Source organism: Pseudonaja textilis, chromosome 2, assembly GCF_049901715.1.
Source record: "Pseudonaja textilis isolate UNSWEBS1 chromosome 2, rPseTex1.2, whole genome shotgun sequence".
In the NCBI taxonomy this organism is placed as follows: Eukaryota; Metazoa; Chordata; class Lepidosauria; order Squamata; family Elapidae; genus Pseudonaja; species Pseudonaja textilis.
Window position 1 is genome coordinate 95,915,859 of NC_141991.1, and position 21,994 is coordinate 95,937,852.

At 39.5% G+C, this 21,994-nt stretch overlaps 1 protein-coding gene across 3 annotated transcripts in view; it reads left to right on the forward strand.

Annotated features, from left to right (window-relative positions):
- The window catches only part of ATP10B (ATPase phospholipid transporting 10B (putative)), a 143,177-nt gene that overhangs the window by 65,039 nt on the left and 56,144 nt on the right, over window positions 1-21,994 (forward strand). For 2 of the 3 annotated variants that reach the window (XM_026696155.2, XM_087924582.1), the window contains exons 2-3: window positions 5,956-6,246; window positions 8,562-8,756. In XM_026696155.2, coding sequence (XP_026551940.1) covers window positions 5,975-6,246; window positions 8,562-8,756 — 467 coding nt within the window. In that variant the 5' untranslated portion in view covers window positions 5,956-5,974. Of the gene's footprint in view, window positions 1-5,955; window positions 6,247-8,561; window positions 8,757-9,582; window positions 10,186-21,994 lie in introns of those variants that run through there. The other variant, XM_087924581.1, reaches the window with a different exon arrangement.

Consider the following 21,994-nt stretch of genomic DNA (forward strand, 5'->3'; position numbering starts at 1 on the left):
TAACACTGGGAGTGGGGGGAATATTGAAAATGCCTCAGACCACAAGGACAAATAATTCAGTACACCACATGAAGTAAAAATAGACAGGTCTATGAAAACATCAAAATTAAACTAAAGCTCAGATATTTTGGATAAAAAATTTCAATGGGGGAATGCCCAATTGTTTCTGATTCCTATAATAATATGATTATTGCATTTGTGGAAACTGTACTTGCCTCCCAATTTTAAAGAAAATAAATCAATGGCAGAAATTTTGTGATATTTTGGATAAGATGGATGGAACATTCTTCTGGCAGTAAAAAGAGGACACATATCATAGGAGTCAGAAAGAATGGAGGCAGCACACTGCAGTTTCTGGATTTTGATATTTATTAGAGCTGCTATAATGACTTGAACAAACTGGTTGAAAGAGAAACTGATTGCATGTGTTTACTTTTTTTAATAAAAGTGGTTTATTCATTTAATTCAATAGATGTTGATTTATCAAAGTGAGACTGATTTCGTTTTACAAACACTGGTTTATCGAATGGCAGTTGATTGAACTATTACCAAATTAGTTTATAGAAGAGAGATCTGATTTCATTCTACAAATACAGGTTTATTAAAAATAGATTTTACTTCAAACAGGACCAAACCTAATCTAATCTTCAAAAAAAATTACTACTATTATTACTACCACAGTAGATACCTCAGCCCCAAACAGAGTGAGGTGCAAAAGAATTATTTTATTTTATGCCTAAACGCAAATCAGAAATGGCATACAAAACAATGGAACAAAAATAAAGGAGGCTAAAGAACTGTTTCAAAATTGCATCTTTTTATAATTGTATAATCATTTATTTTCACCACTCTGTCTTGTCTTCTTTCTTCGGGTGTGTCCATGCACACTCCTCAGAACATTACTTACTTCTCAGAGTGATTGGCCTTCAAAAAAGAAAAAAATGAGTAAAAAGTAGACCTGAAATTGTACTGTATGAATAAAATGCTTTTGAATAACAAAGAGCTAAGTTTTTCCTGTCTTGCCCTCATGCTTTCCCACTAGTGAGAAGAATGATTCTACATTTTTATCATGAGAATACAAAGACAACTGCATTATTTAGCAATTCTGGGTGAAATTCAATGCTTGAATTTTTGCTGTGATCGTTAAATGAATCACTGCAGCCATTAAGTAAATCACATGTTCGTCAAGTGAATCCAGTTTCCCCCATTGACATTGCTTGTTGGAAATCCCCTGGGGATCATGTGACCTCTGGATGCTGCAACCATTGGAAATACCTGCTGGTTGCCAAGCAACATGGCTGCAGGAACATTATGATGGTCATAAGTCACATTTTTCAGCACAATCATGACTTTGAACAGTTATTGAACAAATGGTTGTAAGTCAAGGACTACTTGTACCTTGCTATGTTTTTTTTTTCTTTATGTCTGCCTCTGCTTGCTGGTTTGTATTTTAATATCATAGAAACATTTCAGATAAAGATTGAGTGATTTCTGAAATATTTGAATCTCTTTTTAAAGCCACTTAGAGCATTTCCATACTTGAAATAGACCCACCATGTGAATTTTGTTTATATTTCCTCAGATGGAAGGGAAAAGGAATCACAGAAATGTAAAAAGTAAATAGTAACTTATAAAAGCTTGAAGTCCTCTCAGTTATGGTAAGAAACATCATGATAATGCCAGGAAACTACAACAGCCATCAGGTCTTGCTACGAGAAAACAAGAGACTGGTATCAATAAATTCACAGCACCTCTCAGTTCAAATACTGTATGTATGAAAGTAGTAACAAATGGTCTAGTGCTTAAGGCACCAGGCTAGAAAGAAGGAAACTGTGCCACTTTAGCCAGGAAAGCCAGCTAGGTGACTATGGGCCTACCCACCTCACAGGTGTTTGTTGTGGGAAAAATAGGAAAAAGAAGGTGTGTTGGATAGGTTCACCACCTTGAGTTGATTTGTAAAAATAATGATGGTGGCATGCAAATAAATAATAGAACTAGCACTTAGACATATATAGCGCTCCACAGTGCAAAATCAGCATATTGCTCCCAACAAGCTTGAGCTGGTCAGAATCGAATTCCTGACAGTTGGCAGAGTTAGCCTGAAGTACTGCATTCTAACCGCTGAACCACCACAGCTCTTACTTATTTTTATAAAAAATACAAATATAAAATATAAATAATCTCAGTATCAAATCTATTGCCTACTAGATTTATTCAAAATGTGTGCTGTGCATCCATCGCTGCTTCTTTCTGCAAGTTTGTTTGGGAACAGATTATTTCCATCTGAATTTTGTGTGGCGTTTGTCAATCTTGACATAAGCTAAGATAGAAATGATGTGGCTTTTGTGATCAAGCATTTGCCAGGACAGAGCATGTTAATTGCAGTATTCCCTCCAACTGGCTGAATTTCGGCTACAAGGTCCTCTTCCACATTGACTTCCACATGCAGGTAGCACCTTCCCTGTATTTGAAAGAAAGAAGCCTAAATTCAGTAAATAAACAAATTTTGCAAAGCATTTTGCACAGCATAAAATACATGCCTTTTAAAGTTTAAATACCTTTCCAGAATATATCTTTTTTAAAATATTATACTTAAATTGTGTTCCCCTGGACACCATCTACTTAATACTTAATATATCATTAAATGCTCTAGCAGACTTTGATTTAAACAGCTGTTCCCAATGCTACTAACAGACTTACTTATTACATCTTCCCAAGTGAAAAAAAGTCATCTAAATGTTCACCCATCTTTCTTAAAGGAAGAAATTTTATAAGAAATCTTTTTCAGCTTTTATCACCATCACCAAGGCACGGAGGAAGAAATAGAAGCAAACAGAAGCAAACAAGAATTTTAAAGCAGTGCAAAAGCAGAATTGCCTGATGGATGAAACCAAGAGTCAATTTTATCCAGGAATTTATTCTGAGAACCAATTTCTAGATATTTCTGATCTTGATACCATCAAAAATATCAATTGACTTTTCTGACTATTAAAATGAATCTTAATATTTTGAATCAGCATGCCTTTGAATGCTAAATACCTAGGAGAAGCAACAGGAGAAATCTATTTTTCTCATTTCTACTTTAATGTTATTGCATTTAAAAAAAAACCAATAGTTTTGTGCAAAATGACTAAGAAGCTGCAAATGCTCAGAAGCATAGCATAAAAGTGATATGCATCTTTTTAAAAAAATTGTTTGTAGCTTCCAATTAACAAACTAAATTTCATCCTAAATAGCTGGGATTCTGCATTTAGGTAGGAAAAGCAGATGCACAATTATAGATTAGTGGATGTCTGGCTTTACAGCTGTATATATAAAAAGCCACTAAATGTCTTCACAAACCATAAGAAACCCATGAGTTAGAAATGGGATGACAATTAAATTCTCTGTAAGCTGCCAAAAGTTTTTCTGGTTATGTCAAGAAAGCAATGTGTTTTATAAATAAATAAAAGTTTCAAAAATGGGCAAAACACAGTTCTAGCACAAAGCGGTTCTGAGTTTTAAAAAAAGAGGAGTTTTTCAAAACCTAAGACATGAAAAGCCAATGGGCATTTTAGCCTTTTCTCTTAAGTCTTTTCCATCTATTAGGGATTTTATGAGAAAAGTGATGAATAACTCACAGAGATCCACACCTTAATGTACTCACTAATAAATGAAGTTTTGGGTGCTTCAACACTAGAAGTTTTTTAGAAGATATTGGACAACCATTTGTCTGAAATAGTATAGGCCTTCCTGCCTAGGAAAGGGGTTAGGCTAGAAGACTGTTATTCTGTTATTCTGTTATTCTGAAGGCTGAAATATATCTAATTTAATTCCCAATATTCTGTAATTTTCTTTTACTTGGCATTAAGTCTGATTAATGAGACTTTATGCATGACTATAATTTACTTGGTTATAGGCTGCTATTAAGGATTGAAGCATCTAGGTTCTGGCAGGAAAAGTATTCTATCCAGATTGCAAGTAGCAATAGTATCTCTTTTCTTGCTTTGTTCAACTGTCACCTGAACTACTCTTTCAACCATCATTTAAGGATTCTGTATCAAAAAAATGCAGTATGAGATTGACAAAGATGATAAGACATTGGGACACCAAGTGACACAAAGGAATTGGATACATTTATCTTGAAGAAAAGACAATGAAGAATTGACACTGTCTTCTAAAATCAGGCAATGTCTGTTACCTGGGACAGAAAAATCAAAATCAACAAGTTCAGATTAAAAGGAATTGTTTCAATCTCCCCTCTTCTGCATCTTGATAACTAAAAAGCTATCTGCTCTTGCAGGAATCTCCCACATATGAAAAAAAAAACAGCTAAAACCAATTTTGTATATACAAGAAAGGGGCTTTTCAGTGGCCTCTGCAACATTTGTAGAATTCTTAACCCAATAAATTATTCTAGTGTCGGTTTCCTGTTTTAAGGCAATGCTGAAAACGTTCCAGAAGGAAGGGATGCCTTCAACTGGGTATTGACTGCCTGGACAAACCCTGAAGTCAGATTGGTAAAGTTTTTCAAAAGCAGTTGCCGTTGCCTCCTTCATGGGGCTGAGAATATGTCACTGGCTCAAGATCTCCAGCTGACTTTTTGCCTAAGTCAGGACTAGATTCTCTCACAGATCCCTTGTTTCTAGCCTGGTGCCTTAACCGTTGCACCAGACTGGCTCTTCTGGATTTAACTGATTTTATCCCCCTTCTGGTTAATATTTTAAAAGTTTCAGACATCTACATTTCATTTTGTTCTCTTTATCCTGGTGTAAAATGCACTCTATATTTTAAATTGTGTGTTGTCTGAATTTGCTTTTCCAAATGCTTTTTAATCAAAAAGACAAAGTACATTTCAAGAGATGAAAAAAACCTGTGGCTGATTACTTTTCTCCAACTCATAGCAATCCTTCTCAGTCCTTTTGTATCCAAAACTTAGTTCTTACACTAGTAAAATAGAAATGGATGAGAGAAACAGCTGGTCTTTGAATGAAAATACAAAGAAAATATAAAGATCTCTACAAACTATAGGTTTCCAGGACAGTATCAATTTCAACTGAGATACACATTTTATACAAAAGTGAAAGAGTTAGAGGCTGCCTAAAATGCTGGCTTTAGTGGTAAACGGTTACACCACGACTCAGAGATTATGTTTCCAGGCTTCCATATTCCAAATGTCTGCCATGTGTCCTGATTGCATCAGGGTTTAAAAATTAACAAGAAAGCTGCTGAGGTATCATTAGGGCTTTGGTTAGAGGTTTAAACCATTGACTGTCTATGTTTTCATCTGTTGTAGAGAGTTGAAACTGAAATACTGAGTATTCAGGAGTGGGTTGGATTTAAAATAATAGATGAGCACACTCTGTGTGACTATGGGATGTACTTGCTGCTTACAAGGCCCAGGTGTGTGTAGTAAGTTGTAATTATCCTTGCTTTTAATTTTTCCCCTCCAGGGAAATGATCTTCTAAGCAACTGTTTAACCCTTTCTTATCACAAAGGGTTTTTCTAACAATAAGGACAAAGAAGAATATCAGATTATATTTCTCTGTGTTTTTGCTTTTTCCTATATTCTCTGCCCCGCCACCAATCCTCGCTCCTTTCTTCCAACAACGAGGAGGCAAAGAGAGCAGAGCTTCAGTCAGATAGAAATTTCTCTACATGTTCATTGCACACAGCAAGCCAGGTGGGATTTCCCCTTAGGTTGTCAAATGTCAGTATCTGCTATGACATAGTTCACTGTGTTTGTTTGCTCTATAAATCATTTAGTTATGAAGGTTGAAAGTAATTCTGTGTGCCTTTCATCATTTCCTGCCTAGTTAGCCATGTGTTCCTCTTTTGTTTCTTGGGAAGCATTTTTCTTGTACTGGGTAGCCTTTCATGCAGCAGGTAACATGTGAATTTGGACACTAATAAGAAATGCATTCACTTCCAGGATAGAACTTTTTTTCAGCTCCTGTTCTGCATTTGTATTTCAGACATTCCATATCTGTGACCATGACTTTACCAGTTGACTCAACTACGTACCATTGGCAATGGCCAAAAGAAGAAAGTTCACAGCTGGAATCAACCCCTCTCTTATCCTCTGACAAACCGAGGCAGAACCAGAAACACAACTGGGACAGATGGAGGATTGTCTTTCCTAGTAATGCTAGATTTCAAAAGGAGTTGGAAAGAGTCCTGAAGACATATTGCAAAAATGGGATACGAACCACAAAATATACTTTGCTGACCTTTGTACCCCAAAATCTCTTTGAACAATTTCACAGGTATGAAAATGCTCCATAAGAAAACCACAATGATGGTTAATTTTATATCTGTTTTCAGTAAATGGAAGAAAAGTATTCAAAAAAAAAAGAGTCATACAAAAAAGAGTATCATGCCTTTAGAGAGGTAAGAATCAGAATGTTATTGCAGATTTCAAGCTCCTCCTTTGGATTGTCATCAAATGTTTTCCATTATAGAAGTCAGGAATAGGCAACACAGCATTGGCACACACAATAATATTCACCAGTGTTTCACAACCTTGATAAGTTTAAGACATGTAGATTTCAACTCAGTCAGCATGCCAAGATACAGAGACACTGATGTATATGATTTTCCTACATAGTACCAAAAATTACAATAAAATAAAATTTAAAAATAACCAAAATGTGATGAGATTTTAAGTGACAATGCCGAAACCTTGAAAGATTTAAGCTAAATTTTGACCTATTCAAAGTCTCTCTATTATAGATCTGATTGACATCCGATATTCAATGAACTAAAAGTGGGAATTATTTATACAGTGTATAAATACTGTATATTAGAAAGAGTGCAGAGGAGAGCAACAAAGGTGATTACAGGACTAGAGGCTAGAACATATGAAGAATGGTTGCAGGAATTGGCTGGGTGTAGTTTAATGAAAAGAAGAACTAGGGGTGACATGATAGCAGTGTTCCAATATTTGAGGGACTGCCACAAGGAAGACAGGATCAATCTATTTTCCAAAGCACCTGAAAGCAGGACAAGAAGTGATGGATGGAAACCTATCAATGAAAGAACCAACTTAAGTCAAAGGAGAAAGTTCCTGACAGAATAATTAATCGGTAGAACGAATTGCCTCCAGACATGGTAGGTGCTTCATCACTGGAGGTTTTTAAGAAGAGAATGGACAATATTTGTCTGACATGGTATACGGCTTCCTGTTTAGCAGGGGATTGGAGGTCCCTTCCAACTCTGTTATTCTGTTCTGTTCAGTGTATTAGAGTGGAATCTAATACTCCTCTTTGGCATCATCTGTGGATGTGTGAGGAAAATTCACCTTCTCTCCCCTCCATACACACACACACACACACACACACTAAAATTTGTTTAAAGAAAGTCAGAAGAAAATCCATATCTCATGGGGAAGACTGCAGAAGGGAAGGATTGAATCCAAGTCCCATTGTGCAACAGGAAGTCACACAAGCAACACTGAATTCCATATTTAGATATGGGTGATGATTTATAAAATGAATAATAAGGGACAGTCCAATAGCATTTTAAAGAGCAGCTCATTTAGTATGACATGAGATACTATGCAATCTTTTCTCGGGCTATTTGAACAATAGATTGTGATGTGTGTTAGACATTGCCTAATTCCAGTGTGTTGGGAGAGGCTTGGTGATTCATTGGAAGCTATAAATAACACTTCTTTAAGTAACGAGATGGTCCAGATCCTCAGGGAGCTATTCTAAGCACCCTTCAGAAGAAGCTTTAATTAAATTCATCTGACCTGTGAAATTATAGACTAGTCTTGAGCAGCCCAGTCATAGCAACTGGGTCATGACAAAGCAGCTATACATTTTCTCTGGTGGAGTGGATGATTCAAAACAATTGAAAACCATCCCAAAGCTTGCTTGGGAAATTGAAATTGAAGCCATGAAGCTCTGCCTGTGGCTGTCAATAGTCTGTAGGTCAACATTTATATGGCTTTAATCTGCATAGAGTTTTTCATTTGGGCATAAGAATGTTCTTCACATTGTGAAGGGAAATAGAATAACAGATACTTGGGGGTTAGAGATATACACACACATACATATACATATACATATACATATGCGTGTGTATGTGTGTATATATGTATGTATGTATATGTATATATATAAAATTATATAATAATTATATAATTATATATATAATTATTTTGCTCACTAGCTCACTGCTTGAGCACTCTAGTTCCTAAGAGGCCACAGATGGATACCAGTCTTTGGCCCAGGGGTTGGCAACTCTGCTGTACACCATCTTGCCTATTTCAACCCTGTCCACATAGATGCTACAGCTGACTTCCCACTGTGCCACAAAGTAACTCATCTCAATTGAGTCTAATATTTCATGCAAAATCACCCTGCATGGTTAGTGTGGTCAGTCCATGATGGAAACACAAACATTTAATTTGGTTTAACCATGATAAATGCATTCCATAGGCATAGTTTTTGGAGAGAGTTAAGTTTAGCCATTAAAGCAAATGAACGAATAAGGGATTGATTGATCTCATTGCCTCACCAGAACAATAAGAAAGAGGATGAATGTAACAACTCCATTAATGATTCTATCTTTTTAGGTTGGCCAACATTTATTTCCTCATCTTGGTGATCATCAACTGGTTCCCACAACTGGAAGTTTTTCAGAGGGATATAACAATGGTACCTTTAATTGCTGTGCTTTTAGCTATAGCAGTTAAGGATGGCACTGAAGATTATAAGAGATACAAACTGGATCAGCAGATCAATTCTTCTAAAACAAAGGCATACAATAAGTAAGTCTACAAATTGTCATTATCTTATTATTACTGATATCCCTAACCCATACCTCATATTAATGTAAGCAATAAACTATCAAAATAAAATTTGTGGCAGAAGATAATTTTATCTTTATAATATTGCTGCAGTTTTGTTGGTGTATTCAATTTCCTGTTAAAAATTGTATCTCAAACACCAATTATGATGATTAGCACAAAATCAATCCTACTGTTGTGCTACGGTTATTTGGATTTGGATTATGCCATTGTTATTTGATGTATGATTTATTTCACATAAGCAATCGTATAATATACCTGGTTTTAGCTTATTGCTTTCAACCAATTCAGCCAATTCAGGTGGTTTCTTTAATCATCCATAGTTAAAGCATGGTTTAGGGTAATGTGTGAAGCCATTCTACAGATACTCCTCTTTCCATCAGAAAGGAATATATCTCCATTCCTTTGGACATTGCTTTGAATAATGTTTTGACAGTGCAGACAGCAAGCATTTTGAGGAACGGCATACAAATTATGGAAAACAGTGTACCAACAAGTTGCTCTGCATGTAATTTTCATGCAGAGAAATGTGATTGCTTGGAGTTGTTTTAAATTTCAAGTATTTATAATTATAAAGGCCATATAATCCATACATATCTAAGATTCAAATAAGAGGCCAGTGAGCTTCTATCTTCTAGTTTATACTATTCAGAAAGTTTCAGTGTCATTGTACAGCCAAGAAAAAAAAAATCCAGATCAACAGCAAAGCAGGCACTAGGACCCAGGATCACTGTTTTTGATGGCAGCAAAACTGGTTTGCAGAAGGATGACACCTCTGTGTTTCAACAGGTGTTGACTAAAACAAGCAAAAGCAGTTGGCTCAATTAAATGCAGCCTGACACTTCTCCCTGGAATAAACCAACTGGAATAGTTTGTGTTTTAATTCTTTAAGTGTAGCTTTGAAGGGGCAGGAAGATGTTGAGGAAATGTGCTCAGTAACTTTCCTACGGGATATACATTGGTTCAGAAGACCGTGCTGCCAGAGCGTTGTCTCAGAGACTGAGAGTGTGGAATCTGCGACGAGAAGGAAAGGGGAAAGGAATGAAGAAACTAAACGAGTTGTGCTGTCGAACTTGCTCTTCGAAGGCAAGTGGAAAGAAAATCCAAACAGACATTGTGCAGGCAACAAAATCAAGACCACCCGATACACATTCTTGTCTTTTATCCCTAAAAATGTTTTTGAACAGTTTCACCGCTTTGCCAACATATATTTTGTGGCCATCGTTGTTCTTAATTTCGTGCCAGTAGTCAATGTCTTTGAGCCAGGAATATCTGTGTTGCCTGTCTGTGTTATAATGGCCATCACTGCTCTTAAAGATGCTTGGGAAGACTTCCGGAGATACAAGCTGGACAAGGAGATCAATAGCATGGGCTGCCTAGTATACAGCAGGTAAATACCTTTTGGGATGTAGTTTGGGGAGGTTTCAGAAGCAACTTTAATGAGCCGTCAAATATTATCCAATATTATTTAGTACTAATGCAACTTTGGTTTAAATAATCTAGTGAGATTTTTTCTAGTAAGCCCACCCAGGTTGCTTTCTTCTGCTTCTTTCCCTGTTCCAAAGTAAACTTATGTGATGTATCATAGAGATGCAGTGTCCATTGCAAAGACAATACCCAAGAATTGAGTTTATACCTTTGGCAATTTCAGTTTTTCCTCCTTTCTAAATGATTCCCAACATGTTTTGTTTTTGTTTTGTTTTGTTTTTTCACAGCTATCGTATACATAGTGACCCTTTTATATCACTAATCAGATTGCTAATCATAACCTTTAAACATTTAAGTAAAATCAGAACAGTGAGCAAAATATGCGTACAGTTTCTGTAATACGTTGAATAGCCTATCTCTTGGTTTTTGAAAAATGATACCTGTGCTGCTGTCATCATTTACTGAACTGTCAAGTTTTGATAATCCTGTAAAGGTAATATTTAACATATAATTATTGTTAGTATTCAGTTTATTATTAAATTTCTGTTCTTAATTTCTTGGCCTAAAGGAGAACTATTGAGGAAGCTAAAATTTTGCATGGGGACGCTAGCCCAGTTCAGACACCACACTCAAACCACAAAACAACCACCAGAGATATCCTTAAAGCCTCAGAGTTTCCTTCTCCTCCTTCCTTCACCCTTCTGGTATTACAATTCCTTCTCTCACTTCCTTGGCCACCATACTTTGTCACCCACACAAAATAAGGCCAATGATGATTCACACAACAGTACTTTACATACATACCAGAATTCAAAACCAAAAGTTTGAATTGGGTTACTTATGCTGCCTTACAGATAGCAAATGAGATTTTTCCTCCAAGTTTGGTTGTAATTTACCTATTTTACCTATAAACTATGAAGAATCAAGAAGAGAAGTTGAATTTGAATTTGTCTGAGTGAACCACTGAACCATGTGAGGAACATTTCATCTTTAGCTATGGACCCTGAAGTCATGATACAGATCCATATTATTGTCCCTATTAGTGGTCAATCTGATACAGATTGGCACAGATCCATATTATTGTCCCTATTAGTGGTCTTAGAAATAGGAAAAGAGAATTTTATTACTATCTGTACCTTTTTCCTGAGTTTCTAAAGAATGGAGAAGTGTTAATCTGAATTTTGCCCCATATCTCTATCATTTCTATCTCTAACTTCACCTCCATATCCTGCTTTAAATTTAGATTAACTCACTAAATTCCAAATATTTTCCTAGGCCTCCCAGTCTCTGTAGCATAAATATACCACAAGATTCTCTTTTTTGGCTAATAGGCCAATTTCTTATATATTTTAGTAAGGTTGGGACAGCATTTCCATGGGCATTTACTATAAAGGCTTTGTTTCTTTGCAAGGTTAGAATATCCAAACTGTGGCTTTCCATGATGTTTAGCTATGGGTAGAACATTCTTTGTTACCATTTGTCATCTGAACAGCAAGTTGGCACAAGTATGGAACTAAATTTCAGATAAAAGTCTAGGAAATGATAGTGTACAGGTATATATTTGAGTACCATACTATTAGACAAGATCTGTTTCCTTGCCACATAAGAGAAAAGTAAAACAAATATTTTCTTCAATAGCAACAAATTTTGATGATTTTTCCCCTTACTCAGAATTGCCCCTGGGCTCTGACTTAAACTCAAAATTAGAGGAAGCTGAACTAGAAGAGGGGAACTGCTTTCCCTAAGGCAAGTGATGATTTTTGGCTAGTTGGACGGGGGCACTTAGTTTACTTCCTGGTGCCACTTAGAACTTTCCATACTTCCGGAAGTGGCAGGATTTAAAATAAATAAAAATAAAACTAAGATGATAGTCAAATCTGTACAACAAAACAGAAAGTAGAATTAGAAAACATAATGGGACTGCAAATAATAAAAAGGTAAAATACCTGGGAATTTGGATGTCACACAGATGTTCATCATTAAAAGAGGACAATTATGTTAAACTGGTTAAGCAAATCAGAAAAGAATTGGAATTATGAGCCAAACTGAAACTGTCTATGTTTTGTTTGAGCAATGAGAGGCTGAACCAGAGCATGAGTGCAACAATACTTTATTTTACAATAAAGGGCTGACCGTGCTTGCCAAGCCTGGAACTGGCTCGCAGCAATCAGCAACCGGTTGGACCCCGCAGCCTGCATTTATAGCTGGCTGCTGGGGAGAGCCAACCAATGGGAATGGGGGAATAACGCCCACGTAAAGTGAGTGGACCTGAGTGAGAACTCCTTGAGTCCTCAGGACATAACACCCCTTCCCCCAGATGCGAACATGCATAGTCCTTGAGGTAGACGGGGGTTTGTGTTGGCGCCCGGAACGGCGCAACTCGGGAACATTGTCTGTCTGTTCGGTACCAGCCTGTGATGGTCGAGCCGGCATAGTGTCGCCAACACTCTCTGGACTGGGCATCCTCGGGAAACACCGGGTTGGTTACTGGGGTCGAGCTCTCGTGGGTTGGATCAGGCTGGTCAACTCTCTGGGCGCTGTTGTCTGAGTTTGGGCTGACCGGGCGACCGCTGGTGCAGACTGGTCGCTGGGTGCGATGTGGCTGGGCGGCGGATGAGGCGGCTCCCCCTTCGACTGGAGACTCTGGACTCTTGTTGGCAAGGGTGCTGAGGCGCCTTCTAAGCTGGTCTATATGTCTCCTCCAGACGCGACCATCCTCCAGCCTGACTCTATACGATCTCGCCCGGTGATGGCGATGACCTCGCCAGGAATCCAAAGTGGGTCCCAGCGCAAATTCCTTGCGAATATCGGTTCCTGTAACAAAAATTGTCTAACCCCGACGTAGAAGCGAGGGAGAGTCAGGCAGTATTGTGGGTGCAATCTGTCCAATACAGTCCTCAGGCGCCGGCCCATCAGAAGTTCCGCTGGGGACTTATTGGTGACTGCACAGGGGTTTGAGTGTTGGCTCATCAGGAACCGTGCGAGTTTGTGGTGCCAGTCATCCCTGCCAAACCTAGCGAGGGCCTCTTTGGTGGTCCTGACGGCCCTTTCAGCCAACCCATTACTGGCAGGGTGAAATGGGGCTGTGAAAATGTGGCGAATGCCCAGGTTGGCAGCAAAACGGCTGAATTCTACTGATGCGAACTGTGGGCCATTATCAGAGACAATGGAGTCGGGTAGTCCATGTGTAACAGAACAGGCGTGTTAACACGTTGGTGATTGCTAGTGTGGTGGTCGTGGATAGCTGCGCCACGTCTATCCATTTGGAATAAGCGTCACGACCACTAGGAACATCTTTCCATGCACGGGCCTGCCAGATCGATATGGATTCTAGACCAAGGGCGTTGGCGCTCTCCCATCTGGTAGGGGTGGCGATAGGGGGAGCAGGACGGGATTCCTGGCAAATGCTGCAGGAACTTACCCAATTGACAATGTCCTCGTCTAGACCCGGCCACCACACGCTGCGTGCTAACGCACTTCATTCTCACAATGCCGGGTGTCCCTCGGGCAAGCGCCTCCAGGACTCGGGTGCGCAGCAAGGTCGGAATGACCACTCGAGTGCCCCACAGTAGACAACCCTGCAAACTGGACAGCTCCTGCATGCGAGTCTTAAAGGGTGCGAATTTGTTATCGGCGTTGCCTCCCGGCCACCCTCCTCACCCAGTCGAGCACCTGGGCGGCGTTTGGTCTGCCTTGGTTTTAGCGGCGATGTCAAGGGCGGTGATGGGCAGGTCCAACTGGGTGATTTCAAAAATGGCGTTGACAGGAGCTGGGTCTTCAGCCGAGCGGGTAAGGGGCAGCGACTGAGAGCGTCGGCGTGGGATAGAGTTTTGCCGGGCGGTGAATAAGTTTGTATGAATAGGCCGCTAGGAAATGTGTCCACCTTGTCATTCTAGGGGAAAGGACTTGAGGTGTCTGTTTGTCGCCGGCCAGTAGGCCCAGGAGGGGCTTATGGTCGGTGACCAGTTCAAGAAATGGCCAAAAGGAATTCGTGAAACTTTTTCACGGCTGCAACAGCTGCTAGGGCTTCCTTGTCTATTTGGCTGTAATTTCGCTCCGTGGCCGAGAGCGTCCTGGAGAAAAAGCGATGGGGGCCTCGGCGCCATTGGGGAGTCTGTGACTAAGGACCGCCCCAATTCCAAAAGGGGATGCGTCTGCTGCCAGTACTAAAGGAAGGTTGGGGTCGAATTGGATGAGCACTGCCTCTGACGTAAGTAGTGATTTGACGGCGTTAAACGCCTGGTCTTCTTTGTGCCCCCAGTGCCACGGTGACTTTTTGTCTAGTAATCTGTGTAGGGGTTCGGCTACTGAGGCTTTATGGGGCAAGAAGGATGCATAAAAGTTTAGGAGCCCCAAGAAAGCTTGTAGCTCCGTTTTGGAGGTCGGTGTGGGAGCTTCGTGGATCGCCTAACCTTGGACTCCAGGGGTGAATGCCAGAGGCGTCAATTTTATAACCCAGAAAGTCCACCTGTCTAGTGGCAATGGCACATTTTTCTTTTTTTTAACCTGAGGCCATGCTGTCTGAACCTCTCTAACACTGCTCGCACTCTCTGGAAGAGTTGGGGTCTGTCCCTGGCCGAGACCAAGATGTCGTCGAAGTAGGGTACTACACCAGGGAGGCCCTGTAAAATCCGCTCCATGAGGGACTGAAAAATACCCGGGCAACACTTACGCCAAATTGGAGGCGCTTGCATCGGAAGGCACCCCTGTGAGTGACGATGGTCTGAAGTTCCGCTGTTTGGTTATCAACAGGGAACTGTTGATATGCTTGAGACATGTCCAATTTAGCAAAAATACTGCCCGGTTCGAATGTGTGCAATAAGTGCTGAATGACGGGCACAGGGTAGGCGCTAACTTGTAAATATTTATTGATTGTTGTCTTGTAGTCCGAGCAAATTCTCAGGCTACCATCTTTTTGAGGTGTGACAATGGGCGTCTCCCACTTGGCGAAATCTGTTGGCTCAATGACCCCTTGTTTTAGTAGTTTATCCAATTCAGCGTCTAGTTTTGGTCGAATAGCAAATGGAACTCTACGTGGTTTTAATCTGATTGGGACTGCCTGGGGGTCAATGGTGAACGAGATGGGGTTCCATTATAACACCCCAGCTCCTCGCTGAACACATCTGCGTAGTCAGCGAATAAGGAGTCAGTGTCTGAGGTTGAGACAGCATGGACTCCTGTTAACCCTAGGCCGAGGTGGGGAAACCAATCGAGCCCCAATAAGGTGGGTAGATTGCCGTTAACTACCACTAGAGGTAGGTGGCCTTTAAAAGCTCTAAAACTGACAAAGAACTTGCCTCTGCCGATCACGGAATGGCCTTCCCTGGTAGTCCTTCAGACCGAACTGGCATCTCTGAAGCCGGGTAGTAGATAGGCTGGGGTGGAGTCTCTTGAGGGTGTTCCACGAGATTATTGAGAGCGCTGACCCTGTGTCAACCTCCATGTGGCACGGTTTACCTTCTAGGGAAACGGAGAGAGAAATTTTACTAACAGTGTGGCAAGTACGCCTGGCAAGGCGGTGCGTGCGACAGTTTAATACTTGCCTCTGAGGTCCCGAAGTGCGAGGACGGGGTCTGTGTGCAGCGCTTTGGGGGCTTGGCAGACTCTCGCAATGTGCCCCTCTTATGGCAGTTGTTGCAAACGGCTCCTTTAAACTTGCAGGTGGCCTTTGATGTGATCCCCACAGGCTAGGCACAGAGTGATGTGCTTGGGTGGACCGGTGTATTCTTGCTTGGCCCCTACCTGCGACCGTCTGTCATTGGTGAGGCGATGGACATCGTTCTCATCGTTGTGGGCTTCCTCCGCTTCCACCTCTTCGGAATGGACTGGGAACGATGCTAGCTTGGCGCTTGGGCCCTGAATTTCGGTGGCTGAGTTCGTTGCTAGCTCGGCTGCTAGGGCCTCCTCTACCGCTGCTGCGAGGTTGAGGTCTTTTTAGCTAGCAGTCGCCTCTGTAGGTGGAGATCCTTGACCCCACAAACTAATTGATCGAGGAGCATGTCCTCCAGGTATGTTCCCAAACCCGCAGTGCAGGGCTGCTGTTCTGAGGGCGGCCATATATTGGTTGATGGTCTCCTTACTTGATTGCTTCCTCATTCGGAACGTGAACCTCCTGGCGATTTGTGAAGGCCTGGGAGCGTAGTGGTTTGTGAGGATCTCAAGCAACTCGGACCATGGAACGTTTTTCAATTCTCTCGGCGCCACGAGTGCTGCAGCGGTATCGTAAACGGTGGCTCCACAGTAGATTAGGAAATAGGATTTTTTCCGATGCTCTCCCGCATCCGCCAGGCCGACCGCATCGATGTAATGATTGAAACGGTTCTTATACGATTCCCACTTCTCTTCGTCTGGTTTAAACGCCGGGAATACTGGATTGGAACTCATGGTGCTGGAACGGCTGGGCTACCCTGCGGAAAAAATCTCTCTGGGACTACGAGCGCTCGTGAGTTACTAGTGATATCAGCTCTGAGAGGTTTTTTGCTACCCCTCTTTCTCTCTCTCTGGGTTACCACGTTGGCTGCTAGCCGTTGGAGGTGTCTTGATTCGCGCCAAAAAAGTGGGCGTTAGTGACTCTCTACAGCACTGTGCTGTGATTCCTACCGCTCGAAATTCAAATGACACCCGTTTGAATTTCGCGCCAAATGCAGAGCGGCTGCGGCTCGCAGCGCTTCACTTTCCCCGTAGCGGGGCTAACAAGCGGCTACAGACGCTTCTAACTATTTGACTCAGACCGCTTTCTCTGGCTGCGGATCTGCGTTTGCTCTTTTTGATTCGTTTCATTAGCTGACCGCTCTCTCTGGCTGCGGATCAGCGTTTCCTTGTCGCCAGCCAATCGCTCTCTCTGGGCTGTGGATCGGTGGCTAGTGACTCAGCGGTTGCAAGGTGCTTCTGGTAGCCATCCCATCCTCGTCGCCAGTGTTTTGTTTGAGCAATGAGAGGCTGAACCAGAGCATGAGTGCAACAATACTTTATTTTACAATAAAGGGCTGACCGTGCTTGCCAAGCCTGGAACTGGCTCGCAGCAATCAGCAACCGGTTGGACCCCGCAGCCTGCATTTATAGCTGGCTGCTGGGGAGAGCCAACCAATGGGAATGGGGGAATAACGTCCACGTAAAGTGAGTGGACCTGAGTGAGAACTCCTTGAGTCCTCAGGACATAACAGTCTATATTAGGAAGAAGAGCAACGTTGAAAATGAATACCAGAATTAATATATCTATTCCAAATGATTCCAATTAAATTAGGGAAATCTTTTTTTTACAGAACTAAATAAAATGACATCCAAGTTTGTCTGGTTGGGCAAGTGGCCACATATTAAAATGAAACTACTACAAGATAAAAGGAGCAAAGGTGGTCTTGGACTACCAGAATGGGAGCTTTATTACCAGGCAGCGGTATTGAGCTGGATTAAGGATTGGGTTAAATTAAGAGACAAGAGAATCTTAACATTAGAAGGACATGACCTCTTGATAGGTTGGCATGCATTTTTGTGGGAAAACAAAGGTAATATACATACCTATTTCAATCAACACCTAATAAGAGACTCATTGATTACAATTTGGAAAAAAATCAAAGGTAAATACTAAATGGAATTCCCACAATGGCTGTCAACCATGGAAGTCATAATACATCCAAATAGATTAGACCTACGTAAAATGGTGAGCTATGAAGAATTATTAGATAGTCAAGGGAAATTAAAATCAAACCAAGAACTGAAGAAAAAGGAATTATAATCAATTGGTGTTCATATTTGCAAATTCAAAATAAATATAAAAAAGACTCAAAGAATTTTGGATTTGACAAAGGGCAGAACCAATTAGATATAATATTAATGGGACTGGAACAAACACTTATAACTAAAATATATAAATATTTATTAGATTTCAAAATGGAAGAGGAAATAGTCAAAAGTACAATGATTGCATGGGCACAGAATTTTGGATACACTATAGAATTAGAGGAATGGGAGAAAATATGGAACATAAATTATAAGTAAACAGTATCTGCAGCATACAAAGAAAACATATATAAAATGTTTTATAGGTGGTATTTGGCTCCAATGAGATTGGCAAAAATCTACTCCAACATGAGTCCCAAATGTTGGAAGTGCAAAAAAGTTGGTGGTACATTTTATCACACATGGTGGATGAGGCCAGGACATACTGGATTCAAATTAAAAATTGGTTAAAAGAGATCACTGGCTATCAGATTGAGCTCAGACCGGAATCCATCAAAGAAAGATTACCAAAAGAAGTAAAATACTTAGTGTTACATATTACAACAGCTGCCAGAATAGCCTTTGCGCAAGTATGGAAAACACCAACTACCCCCAATGAAGAACTAATAATACACAAAGTAATAGAAAGTGCTGAGATGAATACGCTAACAATGAAATTGAAAGAAAAAGACATCTCTGAATTCTTTACAATTTGGAACAATTGGTATAAATGGCTAACAAACAGAACCAAGAGGTGAACAAAAATGTTAATTGAAACAATCCTTAAGAAAATAAAATAAAATTTTGTAAATTATATAAAGATATAAGAACAGTAATTATAGCTAAAGATATTATTTAGTAGTAGACAATTGCAATATAATATATTATGATATTTAAACCAAAATCCTGTATAGATGCCAAGAACGTTGTTGATACCATGATTTTTTACACTATAAAAACAGAAAATTAATAAAAATATATTTTAAAAAGAGAACTTTCCATACTTCCAGATGGTAGACACTTGGAATTTCCCATGTTGCTGCCCTTCAACATTTCCATGAAGATATGTGCTATTGGTGCATCAATCTTACTTGCCTTGATGTATCAGAACACCTTGAATTTAGAAAATTGTTTGTTTTTTTTAAAATTTCAGGTGACAAAGGAATATATCAAATCATTATTTTTCTTAAAAAAATTATATTAGCTACAAGAAAAACTTGTGATAAAAAGTTGAAAGTTTGTAAAATGGATGAGATCCTTTATAATTGTTTTTAGCAGGAGTCTTCTATCACCTTTTCTATCAGGTCAGGTTTAAAGGTTTATTTAAATTGTGCTTCTCATAGCTTGACTACTTTACTTTACTTTACTGTTCACATATCCTGGATCTGTTTGGAATACAAGAATTTTTCACGCACTGCTACAATATTATGAACTGGGATCCACAGAATGCCAGTTGGATTCATCTTACATATTTCTTATCTTGACATTTTCCTGGCAGATGCTTTGAATGAAAGTACTTCTATAAACTTAAGATCATTTCTTCACTGCTTTTATAAAAAGAAAGTTTATTCTAGTTTTGTTCCTAGTCATTCCTCCTTATAAGCAAAAAACATCACAAAACATCACTGAAGCCTAACATCACAACACCAAATAGGAAGTATTTTATTTCATTTTATGTTATTATTTTATTTATTAAATTTTTATGCTACCCATTTCCCTTGTAAAGTGACCAGTTTCTTACTATTTATATCTAACACTGTGAAGTACTTGGGCTTATTTTACACAGTTGCAGCTAGTTCCTAAACCAGAGCCTCTAATGTTTCAGACAAATCTTCACAGGCTATTGTGAGATTTCTCTTAGAAAAGCTTGTTGATGTCTTAATACCATATCTTTAGCTGATCTTGAAATTTTACCTTGCAAAAGGCTAACCAAGGCTTCATCTTAAATGGAATTGATTTGCATAATGTTATTAACAAACATGCTGCAACACTGAAATAACTCCAGGCAATGAATTAATGGAGGTATACTATTTATCAGGGAGACAGGCTCTTACTTCTTCTTGCCAAAACTTCAATTTACATGCAATTCCATTATTGGAAAAGCCAGGTGCCTCTTCAATCAGAAGAGTGTGTCTACCACACCTTTTGGTTCCAGTGCTTTGTATAATGCGGGTTTTGGAGAAAGGTTGTTCTCCCAATAGACAATGAATGTTTGAATGTACATATCTATAGAAGATTTTTTTTCCACATCTTAGCATATGACCAAACTGTTCCTGAAGACATCACACTCATTTTGAACATTGATTTTGCTCATTACACAGAAAAAGGGAATGCTAGCAACACCCTTCTTCACAGTGTTGGTCATGTTAGGCTGGATTTAAATTGTCTTCACAGATTCCTACTGGTTGTGCTTTTCAGTCATCTGGAGAAGGAGAAAATGTAGCACTAACAGGCAATCTTTTGCCACATGTCCTAACCAAAGCAAGACTGCAAGGAATATAAAGAAAATCAGCCTAATATGATGTATGCTTTCTAAAAGCACAGTTCTAAAATGATCAGTTCTTTTTGGGAAGAAGAAAGGGGGAGTCATTCATTTGGACCTGACTGGACTTGGGCAAAATGCCTTGAATCAGAAGTAGATCCAACCCTCTTTCATAAATCCAGGTTGGGAACAATCAAATTATGGATATAAAATATATGGGATGGGATCCACTCAGTCCAATATGAGAACTACTTTATAGGCAATCACCATCTTCATTTCCTATTAAACATTTCTAGCTTTGAGACACTGTAAATTTCTTGAAAATGCAAGAAGCAAAATTAAAGAAGCCAGATGGAACAAAAAGTACATGCCCTAAAATAAAATAGTTATAAGATGAAAACCATGACGTAGTTCTCTACACTATCTACCCCTATTTCCAACAAAACTCAAAATAATAATAATCAGTATTATTGTTTGGTATAGCGTAATGGTAATCACTACCAAAACAGCATGTGGAGAGCTTTATGGAAGCTTTATGTTGAAATATATACATCAAACTAAACATAATATGATTTTATTTGATCTTAATATACAATATGCTCTTTCAACTCAGCCATTGTTGCTGGTTTTTGGTTTCATGCATTGTGCAGTCTAGATCAACTGTGATATGTTCACAACTAATCCTGAAAAAGGAAGATAATAAAGGAAGTTAAATTCATAAGAACTCAGGGGCAAGGCTGCATTCCTCAATGAAGATTATAAAATTGTTTTAATCTGGTTATCTTTTTAAACCATACTGGTTGTCCTGTATCATTATTTGCACTGGGAGAAGGCTTTAGAATTACTTTTTTTTTTCTAATAGAATATTGAGAACTAGAAGCTAGAGTCCCATTCTGATATGGTAGATTGTTTCCAGAAAGCAACATTGAAGACTTTTGCTCTAATGGCCTGAAAATGTCAGTGTAATCATTCCACTGTAAATTAATATAAATTGTCTTAGGTATTTCAATATAAAGCAAAAAGAGTTGGGTTTACCATGAGAAATCCAAAATTTTATTAGGCTAACTGAAAGTGTACAAATTCTGAAAGTTCAAAAATTCTGCCAGCTAATATATAGATTACATTTCTTCTTTTCATTTATTTGATTGGATTGCAGGAAATGCCCAGAAAGTGTCTAAAAACAGTAACGAGTTTGAGAAATATACAATTGAAATGTAAATAAATGTTTTCTTTGACCAGGGAACTAGTGTTAAATGTTTTCTCAATTATCTTGTGTTTCTCATTTGGGAGTCGATATAGAGTTTAGGGTGTTACCGTGTTTCCCTGAAAATAAGACTGGGTCTTATTTTCTTTTGACACACACCCCACCCCCCAAAACCAGCTAGGGCTTACTTTCAGGAGGGTCTTAATTTTTTTGAGGTGCAGGAGGTGGCAAGCACAGTCATCTCATGACTGCTCAGCCCCTTAACCACGGCCTGCAGATCAGCTGAGCCAGTGAGGCCTGGGAGTTCTGTCTCTTCGGGTGCCTGGAGATGTTTCCAGCACACTTGCCAGCCCTAGCCCTGCCCATGGC